Here is a 24,561-nt window from a genome sequence, read left to right on the forward strand (position 1 = left end):
GGCAAGTTGGAACCTGATAGCAGAAGACCCTAAGCGCTCCAACTAAGGCGTCCTTGTCTGCTATCTCGGGAACGGGGAGTCAGACTCAAGTTTCTGATGAAGTCTCCATGGGGAGGTTAACACTGCCCTACAGAGACAGAGCTGGAAGGCCAAGACTGGGGACCTACTGGGACAGTGACTGTGTAAATGTAGCAAAGTATGGGTGTGAGACAGTGCCGAGGCAGACAGATGGCAGCTGGAGGACAGGATGGAAATGGTGCCAGGACTTCCCACCTAAGTGAACAGCAGAGAGACACTGAAGCTGGTTAACATGGGAGCCCATGAGAAGGTAGGTGTATGAGACAATCGGCAGGCAAGCTCCATTTGAGACACAAGACATATAAGAGGTAGCAACTAGGAAGTCTCAGTTAGCCAGTAGGAGATGCCTGATGTCTGCAAATCTAAGGACACCCACAGAGGAGAGTCCAAGTGTCTGTTCTCAAGAGCTCTGAAAAGGAAAACAAATTTGATGAGGGTGGGACTTGTCTGGATGGAGCTGTGGAAGAGATCGTTAATGTATCATCTCAAGAGTAAGTTCTGCTGTGAAATCCTAAGAACCGGGCTGACCTCAAACACGTAACTATTGAGAGGACCTGATAGTCAGGGACTCTGTGTAGGGGTCTTTAAGGAAGTGGACTTGAAGCAGCTCTCCCTCTCAGCATGTCCTCGATGTACCCCAGGGCTCCCATGGGTGCTGGGATATGCCTGGAGCTGGTCTGGTGCTGAAGTGGAGCTCTGCTCCCCTGTCGGCACAATATGGGGGCAGAGGCCTATACTTCCCCTAGACACATCAGAACTGTCACCCCACTGTCTCATGCTCCAAACTATTCCTTGGCAAAATGCCCAATTCAAAGCCGAATCCATTTTTGAAAACTAGTTTTTATTTATGTCAAATGGCTTTACAATAGGGAATTGTACCTTCAGTTGCAACCCACCACTCTAGACTTGTCTCCTTTCCTGTCTTTTCCCCTAGACACATGAATTTTCTGCATCTACTGAAAATATATTCATTTCCTACTTTTCTAAGCAGCACAGCAGTATCTTCCCATTTTGCTTTAATCTTCTCATAATTTTCATTTAATGGAAGCACAATTATGACATATCGAGTTGATGTATCATAATTTACCTAATCATTCTTTTGCAGTTAGATATGTAGGTTATTATCAATGATGTTACTTAAAGGCAAGACAAATATCCTCCTTTTTGTGGCCCCTCGGAGGCAGTCGGCTGCTTCAGGATGAAGCTGAAAATCTATTTCCCAGACATTGGCTGCCAGGACTCATTGAAGTGGACGATGAACACAAACTTCGTACCTATTATGAGACGTGTATGGCCATAGAAGTTGCTGCTGACACTCTGGGTGAAGAATGGAAGGGTTATGTGGTTTGAATCAGTGGTGAGAACAATAAAAAAGGTTTCCCTATGAAGCAGGGTGTCCTGACCCATGGCTGTGTCTGCCTGCTACTGAGTAAGAGGCATTCCCGTTACAGATCAAGGAGGACTGGAGAAAGAAAGCACAAATCTGTTTGGGGTTGTGTATGGATGCCAATCTGAGTGTTCTCAACTTGGTCATTGTGAAAAAAAAAGAGAGAAAGAAATTCTTGGTCTCACTTCTGTGCCTCATTGCCTGGGGCCCAAAGGAGCTGGCAGAATCCGAAGACTTTTCAATCTCTGTCTAAAGGAGATGATGTCCATCGCTGTGTTGTAAGGAAGTCCTTAAGCAAAGAAGGAAAGAAAACTAGGACCAAAGCCCCCATTATTCAGCGTTGTGTTACTCTATGCGTTCTGCAACACAAACGTCAGTGTGTTGTTCTGAAGAAAGTGTACTAAGAAAAATGAAGAAGAGGCCATAGAATACACTAAACTTTTAGGTAAGAGAATGAAGGAGACCAAAGAAAAGTGCCAGGAACAGAATGCTGAGAGATGTAGGGCATCCTCTCTGAGAGCTTCTACCTCTGAGTCCAGTCAAAAATGAGATTTTCTAAGAGTAACCAATAAGCTCAGACATTTAAAAAAAAAAAAAAGAGACATTTTCAAATTTATTTCTTTATTTCTCCAGTAAATTCCTGGGGATGATATGACTGGTGAGCAAAATTAATTTTCAAAGCTTGTATTTTTATTCAATTGGGTCTTTACATGTTTCAACAACCAAGTATGAAGACGTTGAAAGGGTTTGGAATATTTTTAGCAATTTAACACAGGTTTTTCCTGAGGTCAGAGAGAAATACATCATTAAACTAAAGATCAAGATATGCCATCTCTGAGAATAGGCTTTTGTGCCAACTTCCTTGACCTCAGAAATCTCACATTATTAATTTTGTGGGTTAATTTAGTTACATATGTCCACGTTTTTGTTTCACACATCTATAAGAAAGCATATTTGTACTATGACCTAAAAATCAACTTAAAAATTTATATAGGATGAAATCTTATAGTAATTTTATGAAGGGCCATGCGTTCAACAGACACTCAAAAGGTACAGAGCCTTTTTTCCTGGCCGCCAGAGAGCTTCTGTAGAAACTCATTGTTCTAAGCTGCATTCCCCTCTCTGCTCTTCTTTTTTCCTTCCTGCCCAGTTATTACTTATTTTTAGGCCACGAGAACTAACATTACTGTTGTTTTCCCACCTATCTGCTAATAACGATCTATTTTTCCCTCCTTTCACAATGTAGTTTCCTAAATACATAAGAAAAAATGTCAGTTTTATTTATTCCATGAATATAAAATCGTAGGAGACCCTGCCTCATTACTGTTCTTACCCTTCTCACTTCCAAATATGCTGTCTCTAAAAAAAATAGGCTCCAAGAAAAAGTAGGAAAACAACAAAAGATGATCCCCACAAGCAATTCTACATTCCCTCGAGCTGCTGTAATCATCAATGCATAAAGGCGTCTCCCTCAGCATAATGAACACAGCACTGTACTCCATTTTCCACACAATACCTTTATGGCCATTGGCCTGTTTGCAGGTGGGCAATCAGACCCACCCATATTTTTAATCAGATCCATTTAGAGTGAGGGATATTTAAGGAACCAAATGAGATACTAGTCACTGCAAAATGTGAAATTATCTACACTTGTGGTAAGCATAATAAACAACCAAAAAACCCACTTAAAGGTTCCTGTGAACCCACAGTCTTTTCCTCTTTAATTTCTACACATCGTTGGTTAAAGCACTACAGAGCCCAAGCTGATGTGGAACCCCAAGAATTGGTAATGTCCTATTATACTCAAGATTTCAGAAAGGGCTAAGAACTCCTACTTAAACACTCATGTGACAATAGGCCTGAGAATGCAGTGGGAGCAGGAGGTCCATCTAGTCTCAACCCTAAGTCAATACAAGAGTCACATTCAAGAACTGGGTTGGAAGTGGGCTGGAACACTGACTTTCCAGTCTCGTTTTCCACTTTTGTCACAGGAGGCAAACTTCTCATGAGGCAACTAAAATTTATTCAGCTGCTAGACATGTCAAGATGTTTTCTAATGTTCAGTCAAAACCATTTCTCTGTAAATGTTGGTTCTAGTTCATCCCTCTAAAGATAAAAAACAAAGCATCTTTTTGACTTGCATCGTTTTCAAATATCTGAAAACAGAAATTCTCCAACCACCCCCCAGCCCCCATCATTTAAAATTTTCCAACATCCCTAGTATATGTCATTGTTTCCAGATCCCTCTTTTGAGGGCCCTCCCTCCTCCTTCATAGCTAAACTCCTAAAAAAAGGTGTCTGAATCTGTCATTTCCATTCGTCACCTGTCTCATCCTCAACCTCTACCTCCATTGTACACTGGAAACTGGTCTTATTAAGGTCTCCGATGGCCTCTGTTTCAAGGTGCTTTGTCTTATTTGACTGCTCAGCAGTATGCAACACAGTTCAACAATTTAGTTTTAATTTTAAAAACTTTTTGGAGAGGATTTTATTTTTTATTTTGAAGTAATCTCAAACTCATAGAAAAGTTATAAGTATAACACAAGAAATATTTTCTTTTGAACCACTTGAGAATAAGCTGCAAACACGCTGCCCCATAGGTCCAAATAACTTAGCGTGTATTTCGCATAAACAAAGATGTTCTATACAATTCCCCCAAATCAGAAAATTACGATTGATAAATTACTAGTTGCCTTTTATTCTACAGACATCACTCAAGATTCATTGATTATCTCAATGTTCTTATGACTGCTGGGCTGCCCCCATATGGGTCCCCCTCACCCTGCTTGGCCTGCGGTGTTGCAGCCTGATCCACTCTCTGGTATGGATACCTACTTTTCATGGTCTTGCCCAGTGGCTTTTGGACTGAATTGTTGAGGAAGAGAAGGGAAAAGAAGAGGAAGAGAAAGCTCACTCCTTTTTTTATTTCTTTGTGAATTGTGGTAAAATATACATGCCACACAATTTATCATTTTAACCATTTTTAAGTGTACAGTTCTGTGGCATTAAGTATTCACATTGTTGTGCAACCATCACCACCATCCATCTCCAGAATATTTTCCCAAATTGAAATTCTGTATCCATTAAACACTTAACTCCCCACTTTTCCCTTGCCCAGCCCCTGACAATCACCCTTCTACTTTCTATCTCTATGAATTCGACTATGTATCTCATATAAGTGAAATCATGTAATTACTTTGTCTTTTTGAGACTGGCTTATTTCACATAGCATGGTATCTTCAAGGTTCATCCATAATGTAGCATGTGTTAGAATTTCTTTCCTTTCTAAGGCTGAATAATATCCCATTGTGTGTCCATGCTACATTTATCTATTCATCTGTTGATGGAAATTCAGGTTGTTTCTAACTTTTGGTGCTGTGAGTATGGCTATGACTATGGATGTACAACTATCTACTCGAATCACTGTTTTCAATTCTTTTGGTACATACCCAGAAATGGAATTGCTGGTTCTTATTGTAACTCTACTTTTAATTTTTTGAGGAACCTCCATACTGTTTTCCAAGGTGGCTGTACCATTTATACACCAGCAATATACTAGGGTTCTAATTTCTCCACGTCATCACCAACACGCTATTTATTTACTTATGTTTTATAATAACCATCCTACTGGATATGCAGTAGTTCATTGTGGTTTTGATTTGCATTTCCACAGCTGTTAATAATGTTGAACATCTTTTTGTGTGCTTATGGACATCTGAGTATCTTTTCTAGAGAAATATCTATTCATTTTGTCCATTTTTGAATTGTATCGTTTGGGTTTGGTTGTTGAGTGTTAGGAATTATATATGTAGATATTAGTTGAGATATTAGTCCCTTATTAGATACATGATTTGCAAAATAGTTTCTCCCATTTAGTAGACTGAATTTTGATGAAGTCCAATTTATCTATTTTTTCTTTTGTTGCCTGTGCTTTTGGTGTCATATCCAAGAAATCACTGCCAAATCCAAAGTCATGAAGCTTTTCCCCTATGTTTTCTTCTAAGAGTTTTATACTTTTAGCTCTTATGTTTAGGTTTTTGATCCATTTTGAGTTAATTCTGTATATGGCATAAGGTAAGGGTCCGACATCATTCTATTGCATGTGTATACCCAGTTTTCCTACCACTAATTGATGAAAAGATTGCCCTTTTCCCCCATTAAATAGTCTTGGCACCCTTTTTGAAAATCATTAGATCACATATGTGTGTGTTTTTTTTAATCTAGGATCTCTATTCTATTCCTTTGGTTTATATTAATGTAGGGAAGAGGCAAGAGAATTAAAATGTTAAATCAAGCCACAATCAGAGACTGTAATATGCTGATGAGCCCTGCAGCCAGGCTGGGAGGACATCTTCAGAATAAGGAAAGATTTCTGCTGGATTACTAACGACCCATTCTCCACACCTGTGTAGGGGAAAAAGGCGCCAACAGTCATTCCCTATGGCTAAAACCATAGAAAACCTAAGGATTAATGGCTGGGAACTGCCAACAGGCCTTTCACTCTACATATTCTTACCTTTTCATACTACATACTCTCCTCTTTCCTCACTGTATGTCCATATCAAAGGAAATGAGAACTAAAGAATGACATATAAACTGAACTCCCTAAATACTCAGGGTCCCTATTAGTAACTTAACACAGGCTCACTGTCCCTCTCAGTGCCTTTACTCTGTGTCTCTCTCACTGTCCCTCCTGCTCTCTGCCTCTGAGAGGAGACTACACTCTGTCTATGGAGTGTTATCCCTTTTCTAATAAACTTTCCTTTTGACTTCTACTTTGGCATGTGTGTTGAATTCTTTCTACATTCTCCGAAGGACCCCCTTCTCTTAGTACAGGGCTTGGTCTCCCAGTCACTTGGGGAAATTTGCCCTGTCTTGCATCACCAACACTTGGGGAAATTTGCTCTGTCCTGCATCACTATATCTGTCTTTATGCCAGTACCACACCGTTTTGATTACTGCAGCTTTGTAATACGTTTGAAGTCAGGAAGCATGTCATTCAACTTTGTTCTTCTTTTTCAAAATTATGCTGGCTATTTGGGGCTCCTTCTAGATTCCATGTGAATTTTGGGGTGGATTTTTCTATTTCTACAAAAAACATTATTGTGATTTTGTTAGGGATTGCACTGAATCTGTGGATCCTGTTGTGCTGTACTGACATCTTAATATTAAGTCTTCCAGTCTGTTAACAGAGGATGTCTTTCAATTTATTTAGATCTTCTTTAATTTCTTTCAGCAATGTTTTTAGTTTTTAATAAGGTAAGCTGAGAATACTGGGGCCTTGATCCCTCCCCCCACCTCATTTGCAGGTCAGAGGTCCCGTGCTGAAAAAGGCAAGCCGAGAAGACCAGACGCTACCACCCCCACTCAGTTTGCAAAGCGGAGGAATCACTTAGAGAAGGGCGCCGCTGTCCACGTCCTCAAGCCCCAGAGCCATGCCTAGGAGATTTTGTCCAGAGGGAAAGACAGACCTTAAAAACAGAGAATGCTGAACCTCTTTCTGAAGAAACTGTATTTATTTGAAACAGTGTAGAGAAGTTCAAGTTTAACAATGTTCTTAAAAACAATGGAGGCTTTGGTGTTAAGCAATTCAGAGGAGGCTGACAGATTCATGAGAAGGATAAGCTAAAGTGTAAATCAGCAAACCTATTAGAAAGAACAAGAGAAAGAAACAACTTAAAAGAGTTGTCACAGGGTAAGAACAAACCTCAAAGACTGGCCTCAAAAATCACCACCGCCTGAACTTAATTGGATCAAACTGAAGAGCAATATGTGCCCAAGACTTTGTTCAAAACAACAGAGTGACCGGCAGGCAATTAGTGAAACCTAACAGATGGGTGTGATCACAACACAAACATTGCAAGGTGACTGTGTTTCTGTTTGCATGTCTAAGGCTGTACCCTCCCCTTGAAGGAGTCACATCAGAAGCTTTGGAATGTGGAGAAAACAGACTTCAGTTGGTCTAGTCAAGTCTCTAAATAGTAGACAAGCAAAAACAACAAAACTAGCCTGGTAGGGAAGAGGAGATCTAGAAATATCATTTGAAACTATCAGTGAGAGGGCTCAGACATCAGATTTATAGACAAAGACTTCAAAGCAACCCTTATAAATATGTTCAAAGAACTAAAGGAAACCATGCTTAAAGAAGCAAAGGAAGCTATGATGACAAAGTCTCATCAAACAAAAAGACAAAATATAAAAAAAGGAACAACTGGAAATTCAGAAGTTGAAAAGTACAATAACAATGAAAAATTCACTAGAGTGGTTCACCAGCAGATCTGATGCAGCAAAAGGAAGAATTAGATAACTGAAAGATAGACTGATAGAGATGATACACTCCGAAGAAGAGAGAAAATAAAGAATGAAGAAAAATGAATAGAGATTCAGAAAAATGTTGGACACCACCAAGTGTACCAACATACAGGGGTGGAAGTGGGGGAGGGGGATTAAAGAGGGGGAAAAAATAAATTAAAATAAAAACTACTGAATATTTTTAAAAAGTCAATTTTATGATATATGAATTTTATCTTAATAAAAAACATGGGCAAGAGATTTAAATAGGCCTTTCTCCAAAAAAAAAAAAATGGCCAATAAGCACATGAAAAGATGCTCACCATCCTAGCTATTAGAAAAACGAAAACTGAAACCACAATGGATAACACTTCATAACCACTAAGATGACTATGATCGAAAAGTAAGATAATAAATAAGTCTTGGCGAGCATGTAAAAAATGAGAACCCTCACAGACTGCTGGTGGGAATGTAAAATGGTAAACTATTTTAGAAAACAATCTAATAGTTCCTCAAATGAATAAGCAAAGAGTTAGCATAGGACCCTAAAATTCTACTCTTAGGTATATACCCCATCCCAAATGATAACATAGGTCCACACAAAAACTTGTACACAAATTTCAAAGCAGTAATACTCATAATAACCAAGAAATAGAAATAACACAAATGTCTATCAACTTATGAATGCATAAAAAATGTGATGTGAAGCAGACCACGAGCTTGTTACACCCTGTAGCAACAAAGTGAGATGAATCACCCTTTCACTTCCCCTTTCCCAGATGGCAGTGGGGCCCAGGGAAGTGCTGATCCTCATTTTTCCCTCAGGGAGCTGGTCTTAACACTCCCAATCAAAAGCAATGTGACAATGCAAGGCAGTGCCTCACTTTTCCCACAAAAGTGTCAAGAGAGCTGGTGGGGGAGCTGAAATTCCACCTCATTCATGTGCAAGGAGGCAGTATAAGTAAGTGCTCCACTTTTGTTGGGTGGTGCTGACAAGGCTGAATGGGGAGCCAAGAGTACACACTCACCTGGTTCTTGAGCTACACTTCAGTAGGAAGAATATTCATTAAAATAAGAAACAAGACCCACAATATCTACAATAAAAAATCACCTGTCATTCCAAGAACCAGTAAAATCAAGACTTGAATGAGAAAAGACAACCAACAGACGGCAAAACAGAGATAAATGATACGTTGAAGGATTTTAAAGAATCTATCCTAAAAGTGATTCAACAATTACAAATTCTCCTAAAACAAATAGAAATTCTCAGCAAAGAAGTAGAGGTTATTAAAATAATAATAATAATAATAATAATAATAATAATAATAATAAAGAACCAAATAGAAATAACAGAACTGAAAAATAAATAACCAAAATTTAAAACTCTCTGGAAGGGCTCGATAGTATAGTGGGAATGACAGAGAATATGATTAGTGACCTTGAGGACAGATCAACAGAAATTATACAATCTGAACAAGAGAGAGAAAAACAGACTAATAAAAATGAACAGATTCTCAGAAGTCTGTAGGATATTAAAAAGTAACATTCATATCATTGAGTCCCAGAGGCAAAGCAGAAAGAGATGGAACTAAAAAAATATCCAAAGAAATAATGGCTGAAAGTCTCCCAAATTTGTTCAAGAAGCTAAATGAACCTTAAAGAAATCCATGCCAAGATGCACTATAATAAAACTTCTAAAAACTGAAGACGAAAAAATCTTGAAAGCAACTAAAAAGGAATGACACATTTATAGGAAGAGACCAATCTGAATGATGGCTATTTCTCATCTAAAAAAAATGAAGGCTAGAAGGAAGTGGCACAGCATTTTTTGAGAGAAAATTACTGTCATATGCAAATTATATATCTGGCAGAAATATCTTTCAAGAATAAAAAAGTGACAATTGTCAGAACTCTAGAAAATATCGAAAGATGTACAGCAACCAAGCAATGCTGAATAATAATAAAAAAGGCAATGGTAGGAAATGTTTGAAACATTTCCCTTGTCCTTGCCCCATCCCCTCTGCAGCTTGGTGGCAGTCTTGAAAATGGCAATTCACCTGCCCAGTGTTGGATTCTGGTCCCTGGTTCCAGGGGAAGCAGAGTAGACCTTACTTACAAATTATTGCATGTGTTTGTCCTAACTTGTCCGGGGGATATGTGAAGGATGGATACAAGGTGCTCACTCAGAGGAGAAAAGTGATGGGTATTATTTGAAAATACTGTGTGATGAACAAAAAAATCTTCAGCCTCTTGGGGCAAAAGACTACTGCTAAGACAGTGGAAAATGCTACCAAACATTTAAAGAAAATTAAACACCAATTTTATACAATATCTTTCAGAAAATAGATGAGGATGGAACATTTCAAATCCCTTTTATGAGGCTAGAATTACTTTTAACAAAAGCAGATAAAGATAGTATAAAAACATAAAACTATAATCCAACATCTCTTTAGAATTTAAGCACAAAATTCTCAACAAAATATTAGCAAACCAAATCCAGTAATACATAACAGGAATTATACACCATTATCAAATGGGATTACTACAGGCATGTAAGAATGCTTAAACATTCAAAAATCGTTCAATATAATCCACAATATCAGGCTAAACAAGAAAAATCATATTATATCAAATAACACAGAAAAAGCATTTGACAAATTCCAACACATATTCATAATAAAAAAAAAATCTCAGCAAGTTAACAACAAAGGGAAGATGTTATAGAGCATCTACTGAAAACTCATCATCATACTGAAAGGTGAAGGATTGAACGTTTTCTCCCTAAGATCAGGACAAAGGCAAGGATGTCTGCTTTCATGACTCTTACTCTGCTTAGTAGAGTTTCTAGGCCACTACAATACAGCAAGGAAAAGAAATAATGGCATACAGAATGTAAAGAAAAGAAATAAAACTATCCTTATTTGCAGATGTGATTATTTATATAGAAAATCCCAAGGAATCTCCCAAAAGCTCCTAGACCTAGTGAGTTCTGCAAACTACAATAAGATACCATTAGACGCCTACTAGAATGGCTAAAATAGTGACAATTAATGCTGGCAAGGCTACAGAGAAATTTGATCACTCATACATTGCTGGTCAGGATGAAAAATGATATAGCCATTCTAGAAAATAGTTTGGCAGTTTCATATAAAACTAAACATGCAACAATCCTATGACCTAGGAAGTCCACTCTTGGCCATTTATCCCAGAGTAATGACACAATTCATGCTCACACAAAAATCTGTATGTGCATGTTCAGAACAGCTTATTCATAATAACCCCAAACTGAAAAAAATTCAGATGTCCTTCAATGAGTGAGTGGATAAACCTTCTGGGGGTACATCCATAATAGGGAATGCTACTCAGCAATAAAGAGGAATACACTGAAGATACATATAACAATCTAGATGAAATTCAAGAGAACTATGTCAAGTGAAAAAGGCCAAATTTATAAGAGTGCATGTTGTATGATTTCATTTATAACATTCTTGAAATGATAAAATTATAGAAATGAGGAGCAGATTAGTGATCATCAGGGGCCAGAGTAATGGATGGAAGTGGGTTTGGCTATAAAAGGGTAAAAGTTGAATGAGGACCAGGATATTTACATAGTCTCAAAGCATCACTCCATAAAATATTAATTACGAAGAGAAAAAGAATAATCTATAATGGATAAATCTTGGCAGACACCACTTTACTGACGTGATCAAACTTAACATTTCCAGTGATAGAGCAAAATGGTATCTTGTGCCCCCTAATATGATGCAGTGAAAAAAGCATAGAATCTATCCTGAGATGTTTCTGCCAAAAATGTATAACCTCAATCTTATAACGTAGCAGCACACAAACATGAATTGAGGAACATGCTGCAAAAATAACTGGTTTGTAATCTTCATGAAGATCAAGAAAGGACTAACTATGGTCATTGAAAGACTCTAAAAAACCTAACATCCTTTTGCTATTAAAGGATATTATTGGGACAGCCAATGAAACTTGAATACAGCTCTCTGGGTGAACAGTATATAGGAAATTTTTGTTCTTTTTTTGTAAGTTTGAAATTATTTCAAAATAAAAGAACTAACATCATAAGGAGAGAACCAGACATCATGGGCATCCAGATGGAAGAAGACAGCACTATCCATGAAATATTGTTGACAATAAAAGAACAACTTCACTAGACTCTACATCCCTCTACCAGTTCAGTTTATAAGAAATACCATGTGGGCAAACAACAAATAAACTATAAGAAAAAAGAGATGGAGAAAAATCCCAATTTTAAAAGAGATGTAGGATACATATCAACCAATTACAATATATTGACCTTTGTTGGATCCCAATTCAAACATACTTCATCTATAAGACGACTAGAAATTTCAGTGATGTTTAGATAATATAAAGCAATTACTGCTATTTTTAAAAATTATGAGGATGATGACAAGGTTAAATGAATGAAATGAAGTAAAAAGAAGTGGGGGAAAGGAATGATGGGAAGTGAATGAGCTGAAATTGTTAAAGCCGGGTGATGGCACCTACATGGGTAGGTGGTGCCTACATGGAGAGAGAGTAGTATCTCCATAGGGATCTTTACTGTATTCTTTTGTAAATGTTTGAATTTTCCCAAAATAAGTTTTTATTTTCAAAAAGGAGTAGAACCAAAATTTAAATCTAGGTCATTTCAAAGCTAGTTCTTGATGAGTTTTCTATTTTCCTTTAAAAGTAACTTAAACATTTATGTATCCCCTAATTAAATTTTTCCATGATTCATTAGCCAACATTTAAAAAAATACTTCCTATCCCAATGTTAACCCAATAAAGAATAACTGATTACATTTATAGAAGAGACATACTTTAAAGAAGTTAGATATAAAATAAGGTTTTTATTTGTCCAGATTTTTTCCAAATTAAAAATTAGCTACATTTATACAATGAGGGCGACTGTAGTTAAAAAGATGATTTTTGGAAAGGTAAAAATCAGCTTACCTAGTAGATCACAATAGAGGTGTTACAACCCTCCTGGAGGCATCTGGAGATGTATAGAGATTTTTGTTTGTCACTGTAATTTGAGGACATTACTGAACTAGGGGGGCAGGGATACTCAGTATCTTCAGTGCTGGGGCTCTCCTGCACAATGAAGAGTTGCCCCACCTCTAAAGCCAATAGAATCTCCAGTGAGAAACATCAGTTAAGAGGTAATATTTCAGCAGAAGAAAGAACAGGGAAAAAGGTACAGCTGACTCTTAATCTTATTAGCTAAAGAGTTACTTAGGGGAAAAAAAACCATTATTCTATAGGGGAAGCAGAAAATAGATACCATTATTGCATTTGTTTTAGATAGCACTTCTTTCTAAACCAGGGAAAGTAACATACAGTTAAGTCTGGTACACAGAAGCTGTCCACAAATGGTATTTACCAGTAGTATTGGTCCCTCTAGAGTCAGACACAGCACAGAGGGAGGATCTAATAAGATCAGAAGTGGGAAACAATGATTTTCAGGATAAAAGAGAGCTCCCCCTGGTGGAATGGTTGGGTTCCAACGAGAGCACAATCAACTCCCAATTTTCTGAGTGTTGAACTCTAATACCTTTGACCCATACTCCTTTACTTTTCCTTATATTATCTAATCCATACTTAGTGGGGGAAATCCTGCAAAGTTCCCTTTACAGGATAATTAAAGTGAACTTGGGCAAAACCAGGAGTGGTCAGTAAGAAAATCATGTAAGGGGTAATACCAAGAAAAATTACTCAACATCTCTCTTTGCTAACTGCTGGTGGTGGCAGCAAGACCAGTGGTACCAAAGTGGTAGGAAATCAGGGTGCACTTCCAGCTATGAATATGCAACAGTAAGAGAATGTGAGGGGCAAGTGCCAGTAAGAGTCCAAGTAACCGCACCCTTCCCCCTGGGGAACCACGTGAAAACCAAAACTATGGGAAGGCAAAACTGTGAAAGACAAAAACTGGGAGAGGCAGGGCTAGCATGCTTCTGAATGTGCTTTACAAGTGACACTGTAAGTAACCAAAGAAGAAAGAAATGAAAAGTTTGGTTCACAAGCAGGAATTTGATGAGAGAGACAAAAAGATAATTTCAGTCTAAGAATAATGTAGGAGACTGTTTTCACCCTTCCTTTTTAAAAGGTCAAGATCATTCTTCATGATTTTGAAAAGGATTTTTAACCAGTGAAAACCTTAAGGCAGAAATAAACAAAAGACCATAAGTACTACCTGCAACTTGGGATTCCAATATCAAGAATCAAGCCTTTTCTTTCGTGTCCATTCACATAATTTTATTAAACTCTAGTTTGCATAAAGAAACAAAAAATATATTAAAGAACTATTACCTTTCATGTTTGCAGCATGCCCATCATTATTCACTAAAGTGGAATATGGTTGTTCATTCTGAGGCAAGACTCCTGCAGCCATGGTGGTCTGTTGGGAGAAAAAAATTATTTTTTGAAAATCTGCCTATGGGATATTCATTTACTAATCATCTATAATGTGCTACACCCCCGCTGTCTTAAAATGGTAGTCATTAGCTAAGTGGCTACTGGGCACTTGAAATGTGGCTAATACAGATTTGAGATGGGCTGTAGATATAAAATACAAGATTTTGAAGACTTAGTACAAAAACAAAGAAAGTGTAATACCTCACAAATAATTTTTACATTGATTCTATATTGAAACATTTTTGATATACTGGGTTAAATAAAATATATTAAAATTAATTCTTCTGATCCTTTTAATTTTTAACATTGCTACTAGAAAATCTAAAACTGAATATGTCGTTCACATGATATTCTACTGGACACTGCTGTGCAGCATGAACATTACAGAGGAAAATAAGACAGAGTCTCCCGTATGCATTTAAAGCCTGTCAGGAAGATAAGATGTAGACACAAATAATGCTAATATGTGCTTAGTGTGTCACAAGACAGGCTTGCACAAGCAGGAGGGCTGTCCAACTTTAGAGTAGGTACAAGGCTTCAAGGAGGAATTCCCATTTGAACTGCGCACAAGGAGTAACATTGTGGGCTTGACAGTTTACTAGGCAATTGAACAAAATCCCACATTCTTTACTAATTCAATTAAGTGAGGGTTTACTAAATATTTATGACTTTAACCTATAGTTAAGTCTTCATGTAGTTCATGCTAAATTATATGACTAAATGATTGTTATGTCGCTAATTTTCACTGAAGTAAAATCATCTTATATATCAAAAAAATAAACTTGTGTTTCTTAAGTTCTTACTATGTGTCTATGAAATAAGAAATATATACATATACATGTCTGTATATATGTATATGTATATGTGTGTATGTATTTCTCTGCCCCCAGTTCCTGACATAGAGCAACTAAACCATTATATATTCCTAAGTGATAAGAGCACTAGGAGTATCTTCTGTTTTAACGAGAAGGTCCGGGTAGTCTCCTGGATGGTTCCTGAATGGGGGGTGGTCATCAGAAAGACCAACACATGATTAGAAGTCCTCTAGTGGAACCAAGCTGACGTGAGCATGCCCTCTGCAACGTCTTTGAACAGTAACAGTGACGTCATCACACAGCTCCGATAGTTAGAAAGGTGTTTTTCTATATTAAGACTATCAATTCTTCATCATATATGTCAAATATCTTTTTTAACAGTTAATAATATCTTAATTATATTAATGGTGGGTTTTGCCTAGAATTCTTACCTTTTGTGGAGTATAACCTGTAATATTTTTCCTTTGACTTTTCTGGTTCTAGTGCCATAGTAAGAAAAGCTTTCTCCGATACGAGATATAAATCTCGATTTAATAGCTCCCATTTTGGGTTGTTAAATGTTGTCCCTTTGTTGCAGATTGATAGTACTACTGCTAAAGTGTAATAATCTACAAAATTAAATATGACTCATCTTCAAAGAATATCATGTATCCTACTATACTGTGACTACACTTTTAAAAATTAAAAAACTCACTTTACTTGTAAATTATCTACATTTGTAGAGCTTAAATATGTTTTTATCAAACAACACGAATATATGCTTTTTGTGAAAAAGCAATCCTCCTAATCCAGGAAACAGTGGAAGAATAGAAAGCTTGAAAGGTCTAATTACCCGAGTTACTACATATGCTTAGAGTTAAATTACCAATTTTCAAAGATCTGAGATACAATAAGCATTAGCTGCAGAAACAACATTTGAAGACCTGTCAAAGTCTAAGAGCTAAAAGAGAAAATCAGCCCTACTTATATCTGTAGGGCCCTCAGAAGCATACAGTACAGAGTCCTCTTCATTCTTCTTGTGGTTGGTTGCTCATCACTTGCCTTCATCTAAAAGTCTAGCAGCCTCAGTTCCACTGATCTACAAATTAAACAAGTACCTGTCACACTTTCATCCTGTTGTACCCTAGTTAATCCTTCTATCTTCAAGGAAATCCCCATTACTTATTCAACAGGTCTCAGTACTGACTTCTTTTCCTTGTTATTTGAAATCAGTATGGCAACTCCAGAGCAGCCTTCATTTTAAGGCTAATTTAGCCCCACTGTTAAGGCAATATCTTTCTGAGGCTTCCACCTGCTGCTCTGGGTATCCTGAGGCCTTTCTTCTCTGGCTGGTGGTAACATGAACTATTTCCAGTCCTCTGAGAACCTTGGAAAATGTTCTCTCTGCTCCTTCCTGTGTCTTTCCCTGGCCTCAGGTAGTTTGCACACATCAGTACCCAAGTAAACACCTTAGGCCAGCAAAGACTTGAGGACCCCTGCATGTCTCCAGAGCTCGCTCTTTGTGCTACTCCCTTCTCTCCAGTACCCTACACTGCACATTCCAGCTACCCTGGCTCTCTGTACATCTCTGAGCAGGCTCTGCTTAGGGCCCTCTCCCTGCACTGTAGCCTAGAAACTGCTTCCAGGGAGCGGCTAGTACAATCTTAGGCTTACTGTGTTTGTTTCTTTTCTCCGAGATCACAGTCTTGAGCTGCTTGCTTCCCAATGTCCAAAACCCATTTATATATATTTTGTTTGGTTTTCAAGTTTAAGGCCAGGAGGGTGATTCTTGTCTCTCTCAATTTTATCTTTGTTGAAAGCAGAAATCGCCCTTGGCCCTCTTCAAATAACTCAAATCCAGGGGCACTCTGCCAGAATGTTATTGTGATCGACTTTACATAAAAACATGAATTTATAGTCCCATTATATATAACTGCTGATCAATTATGTACAACTCAATTAGGTTAGTACTGTCAGAAGTTCTATTTAAATCCTGACTCTGTTCACTATCAGCTATATGAACCATTTTGAGCTTCAATTTTCTCTTCTGTGAAATGAGGATTATTATAACTACTTTCTTAGGCTGATGTGAGGGTAGAGGGATCATGTGTGTGTGCGTGCACGCTTCTAGTACAATGTCTGGCACATAGGTGTCCAATAAATGATTGTTAGTTTAATTTGCAAAGCAATATCGATAATATATTTTTGTTTCTTTCCCTTCTTAGTCTGTATTCATTTCATTTCCCTCTTATTTTTATAAGTATTTATACAGTATTGGCTTCATTACATGTATAACAGTCCTGCTAGTAGTTAGTAATGGTTGAGCTCTTCAAGATTTATGGAAACATTACCTTTACTCACAACTAAACTTACTTCATGTGCCTGGTTGTATAGTCAGGAGAAAAAGAGTGTGGCTAGTAATCCTGTCCTTTTGATGCACCATCACATACTATTTAATTTCATGTCCTGTTGCTAATGACAGATATTTTGCTCACTCTATCCTATAGTTTCTTTTATCCCCAAAAGTCCCTCAAAATGACTCAATTGTTTAGGATTAATCACATGCTCACTTTTAATACTTAAAACTTAGAACAGCAATGAACTATTACTCATGCTGTTAAGAAGAGTTGTCACGAAGTAAGAGTTTGACATAAAATATGTTCCACTTCACAAAAAAAGTTGTTTCACATAGCAGGCTGGGTTCTGAGATAAACTGAGTTCTTAGGTCACTATTTTCCTTTCCATCTCCCAGACACACAGTGTTCTGCCAAAATCGACATGTGTACTTTTGGTGAGAATTTGTGGGGACTGTATGAAGAAGTGCCTGGGATGTCAGAAGTGTAGTGTAATCAGGCCCAGACTCTCAAAGCACTAGCAATCCAACCTGCATCAGAATCTCTTTGGGTGCTTGTGGAAAATGCAAATTCCTTGGCCCCATCCTCAAAATGTCTGAGTTGGTAACTCTGGTGAGGAATGTAACAACAATCTGTATTACAAAAAGACTCTAGTTTATTCTGATGTAGGAGGCCCTCTGCCCACATTAAAGAAATGCTGTCAATATGATTAGATTCTACATAGCAATTATGGTAGAAGAATTTGAGGTTGAAAAACTTAAATATTTATGGGGAAAAACAGAGATGGAAGCCCAAGTATATGAGTGAACCTATGAAAGCTATATATTTTTATGTTAATGAATAATATAATAATAACTAATAACATAAGCATACTCTATGCCAGACACTGTTCCAAGTGCTTTAAATGTATTAACTCATATTATCCTTACCACAACACTACTGAGTACTACTATTATTCCCATTTTAAAAAATAGTTTATTTGTAGAGCAATTTTAGGTTCATAGCAAAACTGAGTGGAAGGTACCGAGATTTCCCATATACTCCCTGCTCCACCTCCACATGCACAGCCTCCCCCATATCCATTTATTACAATCAATGAACCTACATTGACACATCATTCTCACCCAAAGTCCATAGTTTACATTAGGGTTCACTCTTGGTATTGGACATTCTATGGATTTTAGCAATTGTATAATTACATGTATCTACCACTGTACGATTGTATAATGACATGTATCGTACAGAATATTTTCACTGCCCTAAAAATCCTCTGTGTTCCACTTGGTCATTCCCTTGCCCTACCACCTCTCTCCTCAGCAACCACACATATTTTTATTGTTCCCATAGTTTTGCCTTTTCCAGAATGTCAGAATTGGAATCATACAATATATAGCCTTTTCAGACTGGCTTCTGTCACTTATTAAAATGCATTTAGAACTCTTTCATGTCTTTTCTCAGCTTGATAGCACAATTCTTTTTATTCTGAATAATATTCCATCGTCTGGATGTGCCATAGTTATTTATTAATTCACCTACTGAGGACATCTTTGTTGCTTATGAGTTTTGGCAATTATGGTTAAAACTGCTGTAAACATCTGTGTGAGAGTTTTCATGTGGACGTAACATTTTTCAGCTTCTTTGGGTATATACCAAAGGGCAAGACTATTGGATTATATGGCAAGAACATGTTTAGTTTTATATATGACTCCATTTTGCAGATTAGGAAACTAAGGTAAAGAAAAGTCAAATAATTTGCCTAAAGTCACAGAACTGTTAGGTAGTGAAGCTGAGATTTGAAAATCCACAGAGTTCAGCTCTAGAGTTTGTGCTCTAAACCACTATACACACAGCCTTTTAACAATAGAGACCTCGCATTAAACAAGAAGAACTTCATGTTACTCTATGTGTTTTAACTCAGCCTCACTAGATTCTGCGCCATTTATAATTCCTTTGCTTGGAAGAAACTTCTCAGATCTCTACATCCACAATAAGATTTTTAAATCTTTTTGCTTTGTGCAGATAATTTGCTGATCCTTCATCTAAATCTTCATTTACTGCTGTGCCAAAAACAAATATTAAGAACACAGCCCCTCACACATTTTAGCCTCTTCTCTCCTAAGAGAAACACAAAAGCAGCTAGCTTGAACATAAGGTTAAAAAATCCAAACATGTTTTCAATAGAGTTGTTGGCACTTACTATCTGTGTGATCTTAGGCACATTTATTAACATCTCTGAGAATATCTGCCCAGTGGTCATTGATTACCTGAAAGTCTGTATACAGACCTAATTCAAACCTAGTCCATATTTCAGTCTGTTCTCAACACAGCAGTCAGAATAATCTTGTTAACTTCAGCTGGGTCACATCATCTCTCTCTTCAAATCCTTATAGCCATCCTATTTACAATTTAAATAAGCTCCCCTTCCCTGTTTCACTTCTCTCCTCAGGACTTATGAAGAAAATACATCTAACACATTATGTAATTTACTTACTTATCCCATTTATTGTCAGCCTTCCCCTATTAGAATGTAAGCTCCATGAAGGCAAAGATTTCTGTCTGCTTTGTCAACCTTTATATCTCCAATGCCTGCAACAGTTTGCCTCCCTTGATATTGACTACATATTTTATTTATATTCCCTCTTCACGAACTGCTGACTGAAGATTTATCCAGTGGCTCGGATACTATAAAAGTTTCTTAATATTATAGTAGTAGTTTATCATTAAAGAATTTAAGCACTCCTTATGATTCTTTATGTAGTAAAACAAAACATTTCTTTTAAACCGAAATGTCCTCACCTCTGAATATAAAATCCCTTTTCTCCTCAAATTACCTCTAGGGCAAGCAGGCAACATTTTTTAAAAACACCTTTTCTTGAAAACTGGGGTAGATGACATGGTCGATGGGAGTCAGTTATCTATAATTTTTTTTCTAATCAGAACAAGCATCTGGATTCCTCGATCAAATTCAAGAAAAGACTTGTCAGTGTTTGGGTCCTGACCTTCGGAGACTACTTGAGCTGTATGCAAGAGGGGTTGGGGGGATATAAATGTGCTGAGCAGAATAGCGTGAGCACCCGACTCTGCTGTGGGCAGTGACTCAGCACTGCCTGAATTTGGCACTCACAGCACTAGGCCAGGGAAGACTAACATGGTAGAAGCTGAGAGGCTCTGGAAAACTAGCTAAGCCTGGTCATGGTAAAGAGTCAAGTCTAAGCTAAAGGGCAGTGGGTACAGAAAGGGAATGCCAATTGCTCCACTGGGTGACTCACCCCACTTTCTCTCACTTAATCCTCATAACTACATTAAAAGCTAGGTATAATCATCTTTTATATACACAGAAAATGAGGCATAGGGACATTAAGCAACTTGTTCAGAGCCATACAGATACCAGGGAGAGTCTGTATTTGCACCTGGGTGTCTGTCTTCAGATCACTTTTACTCACCGAAAGTGTGGCTGCTCAGTTTAGGGGTCTGGCTCTGGCCTGGGAGGAAATCCAAACTCTAGACATGGTTCTGTCCACCTTGCTATACATGAATGAAAGAAATTAATTTCTTCTCTCTGAGCCTCATTCTTATCATTTATTCATTTGTTCATTAAAAGTTAGGATCGGGTGATCTTTAAGGTCTCTTCAAACTCTGAAATTCTACAACATCTAGCAAGAATTTTCAAGATGTTACTTTCTTCTCTCATTCCTCTGCTTCCCCACTATCCTCTACACACACACGTGGCCTCTCAAGAAGCAGTATATAAAGAATCTTTTTATACTATCCAGTTTAGAAAGAGAAATTTGACAAAGGGTAGAGCCTCTGGGGACTTATCATTGTTGATTCACTCAGAACTACATACCTCCCCAGACACTTAATGTCTCATCTTCTCTGTTTCTGTCTGGAAAACCTATCCTCCGCCCAGCAAAAGAGAACTGCCTTTATCTTCCACAATCCACTCTTTTTCAACTTTATCTTGGAGTTTTAGTAGCAGTAAAGAACTCTATTCAGCATGTAATTGGAGAAAATATAATGGAAATATTGAAATAAAAATAATCTTCTCCTTAATATATTCATTTTAATTTTTCTTTTCTCCTCACCAGAGTGAGTGGGAGTTAATCTCGTCTATTTCAGTTACATCTTCTTCAAAAGACTGGGGTTTTATAATGTGCTATATTGTAAGCAGAGATTTTTCTTTTATTCCCCCTAACTCCCTTATGTTAAACTACATCTGGGTTCAATTTAAATAATTTTACTGTATAAAAAGAAAGAAACAAACAAACAAAAACAAACAAACAAAAAAACCCTTTTCTTTTTTTGGTTCCCCTCCAGCCTAACGAGCTAAGTCCTCAGAGAAAGTATTAAGGGCTGCCTTGGATACACACCTCTGGCAGTTCACTATGGCCTTCACTGGCTTCTGTGATCTCACACCTTAAATATACCTTAGGGAGGGTTTTCCACTCTCAGGAGACTTGTCACATATCAGAGAAAAACAACATTACAGCAAGATGCTTGCAATTTCATCATTTAAAGAAATATTCCACTTGGTCCAGATTCCTCAGAAAACACATGACAAAGCAGATGGGTAATATGCTAACAATAGGTGAAGCCGATTTTCACAGGCAAGATTTCCATATTTCCTCATCTTTTCCCACAAACAGCCATATCTGGCTAATTACTCCTATAGGTTTAAATCAACCTCATATCAACGTCACCACCAGATACTTCTAAACTCATTAAGAGGTCAACAATTACTAATTTAACACCAACAGAACCACGTGGAGGGCTTTCTTAAAAACCCAGACTATAGGACCAAACCGCAAAATTTCTACTCGGTAGGCCTGGGTGGGGCTGAGAATCCGCATTTCCAATTGGTTTTCAGTGATACTGATGCTCTAAGAACCACTGGATTAGGTAAATAGATTGCATTTACTTAAAAGTAGGTATTCATACAGGTTATTGTGAAGGTGTGTCTCCTTGGTTCTCTTTAGCTGTCAAACAACAAAGCATTTTTACAGCCCCTGGGACAATATTCACAAAATCTTGAAATACATTCAGAAGCTCCACATCACCAATCAAATCTAGAAAGAGCTTCATATTCCTGGGTGAGGCCTGGGTACTAATGTTCCTACTGAAACTCTATTTTAAGCCAAATGCATCACCTGAAATTAGGGCATTGCTATGCAAATGATATCAGCAAGAAGAAAGACTCCCCACAGAAGCCATTTTTTGGCTAAGCATCAGATACTACACCATTTTCAAGACCATAATTTGGATTCCTAACCAACGGATGTTCATTATCTAAATAATCCTTTTCATAAAAGTATAAATATTGCAGTTATATAAATGTTCATCTTTTAATACATATTTTGTGACATACTGTTTAGAATTAGTTCGACATGAAAAACTTAAAATACTGGGTAGAGGAGAGTTTGTTATTCACTTTATTATTTCCATTAATTTATAGACTAGGAAGGATAACAATATTTTCTACTTCAATTCCTCAAATAGTTCTCTAAGAAACAGCTATTCTGTGAAACAGCTATTCTGTGAATATCTCAAGTACTTGGGGGACGAGTCTTGGTGACTTAAAACATAGGCATTCTGTGGCTCATGTGACTGCACAGGCTTAGATCAGAACTTTCATAAAAGATACATAAACATTTGGTTTAATGAAGTGAATTGAGCTCACACTCTAGCTTCCTCTTCCTCCAAAGAATCTGGTGAAAAGAAATTTTTTTAAAAAGCCCACAGAACAAAGAGCAGGAGGAGGTTATCAATAGACTAGTTATCTCATTGAGCTTTTGGAAGAAAGCAAGCAGATGAAAGTAAAAAGGCAACTAAAACTGAGCTGAGGAAGTTTTAGCCTAAAGATATGACCATGAATAGAGTACTATAGGGAGGAGGGTTGTGGGTACTTCATCAAAAGATGGAAGACAGTGTGATGACCATTTTCTAAATGTTGGAAGAAACAGATGCTCAACCAAGAATTCTACATCCAGCTAGACTCTCCTTAAAAAATAAAGGAGAAATAAAGACATCTCTAGATTTAAAAAGAAACAAAACCCAGAGAACATTTGTTGCTAGTAGACCTGCCCTTCAAGCTGAAATAAAAGACACTAAAAGGTAACTCCAATCCACACAAAAAGCTCCAAAAACCTAGCTAAACAGGTATTATAAAATATATTTAAATATAATTCTTTTCTTGATATGTTTTCAAAAATACCTGCCTAAAACAATAATCATAAAAATGAGTTGATGAGCATATAATGTATAAAGATGTAAATTAAATTGTATGAGGGTAACAGTATAAAAGTGGGAGAAGGGAATGGAAGTATGTTGAAAGAAAATTTTTATATAGTACTGAAATTAAACTGGTATTAATCTGAACTAGACTGTTTAGGTTAAGATGCTAATTGTATTCACGGCGTAAGCGCTAAGAAAATAACTCAAAATATATAAAAAAGAAACAAAAAGGGAATTAAAAAGGGATAATCAAAAACAGCTAACAAAAAAGAAGGCAAGAAAAAGGAATAAAGAAATACGAAAGACATAAGACTTATAAAAAAACAAATAGGAAAATGGCAGGTATAAATCCTAATTTATCAGTCATTACATTAAATGTAAATGGATTACATACTCAACCAAAAGTCAAATTGGCAGAATGAATTTAAAAACTAATTCATCTAACAAAATATATATAAGATCTATGTGAGGAAAATTACACAATTCTGATGAACAAAATTAAAAAAAGAACTAAATAAATGAGGAGATATTCCATGTTCATGGATAGGAAGACTTAATATTGTCAAGATGTCAGTTCTTCCCAACTTAATCTACAGATTTAATGTAATCCCAGCCAAAATCTTGGCAAGTTATTTTATGGACATCAACAAACTGATTCTAAAGTCTGTATGTAGACACAAAAGAGCTAGAATAACCAGCACAAAATTGAAGGAGAAGAACAAAGCTGGATGATTCACACTAACTTCAAGGCTTACTATAAACTTACAGCAATCAAGACAATGTGGTATTGGCAAAAGAAAAGACATGTAGGTCAATGGAACTGAATATGAACCCAGGAATAAATCCATATAAATACAGTCAAGTGATGTCTGACAAAGGAGCAAAGACAAAACAATAAAGAAAAAACAGTCTCTTAAATAAATGGTGCAGGCACAACTGGACATCCACAGGCAAAAAAAAAAAAAAAGAATTAGACAGAGACTTT

At 37.0% G+C, this 24,561-nt stretch overlaps 1 protein-coding gene across 3 annotated transcripts in view; it reads right to left on the reverse strand.

Annotated features, from left to right (window-relative positions):
* Positions 1–24,561, reverse strand: part of PTPDC1 (protein tyrosine phosphatase domain containing 1) — a 57,508-nt gene that overhangs the window by 19,109 nt on the left and 13,838 nt on the right. For all 3 annotated transcript variants that reach the window (XM_011384778.2, XM_011384779.2, XM_011384777.2), the window contains one exon: positions 14,093–14,180. In XM_011384778.2, coding sequence (XP_011383080.1) covers positions 14,093–14,180 — 88 coding nt within the window. Of the gene's footprint in view, positions 1–14,092; positions 14,181–24,561 lie in introns of those variants that run through there.

The sequence above is a fragment of the Pteropus vampyrus genome, unplaced genomic scaffold, assembly GCF_000151845.1.
Source record: "Pteropus vampyrus isolate Shadow unplaced genomic scaffold, Pvam_2.0 Scaffold623, whole genome shotgun sequence".
Lineage (NCBI taxonomy): Eukaryota > Metazoa > Chordata > Mammalia > Chiroptera > Pteropodidae > Pteropus > Pteropus vampyrus.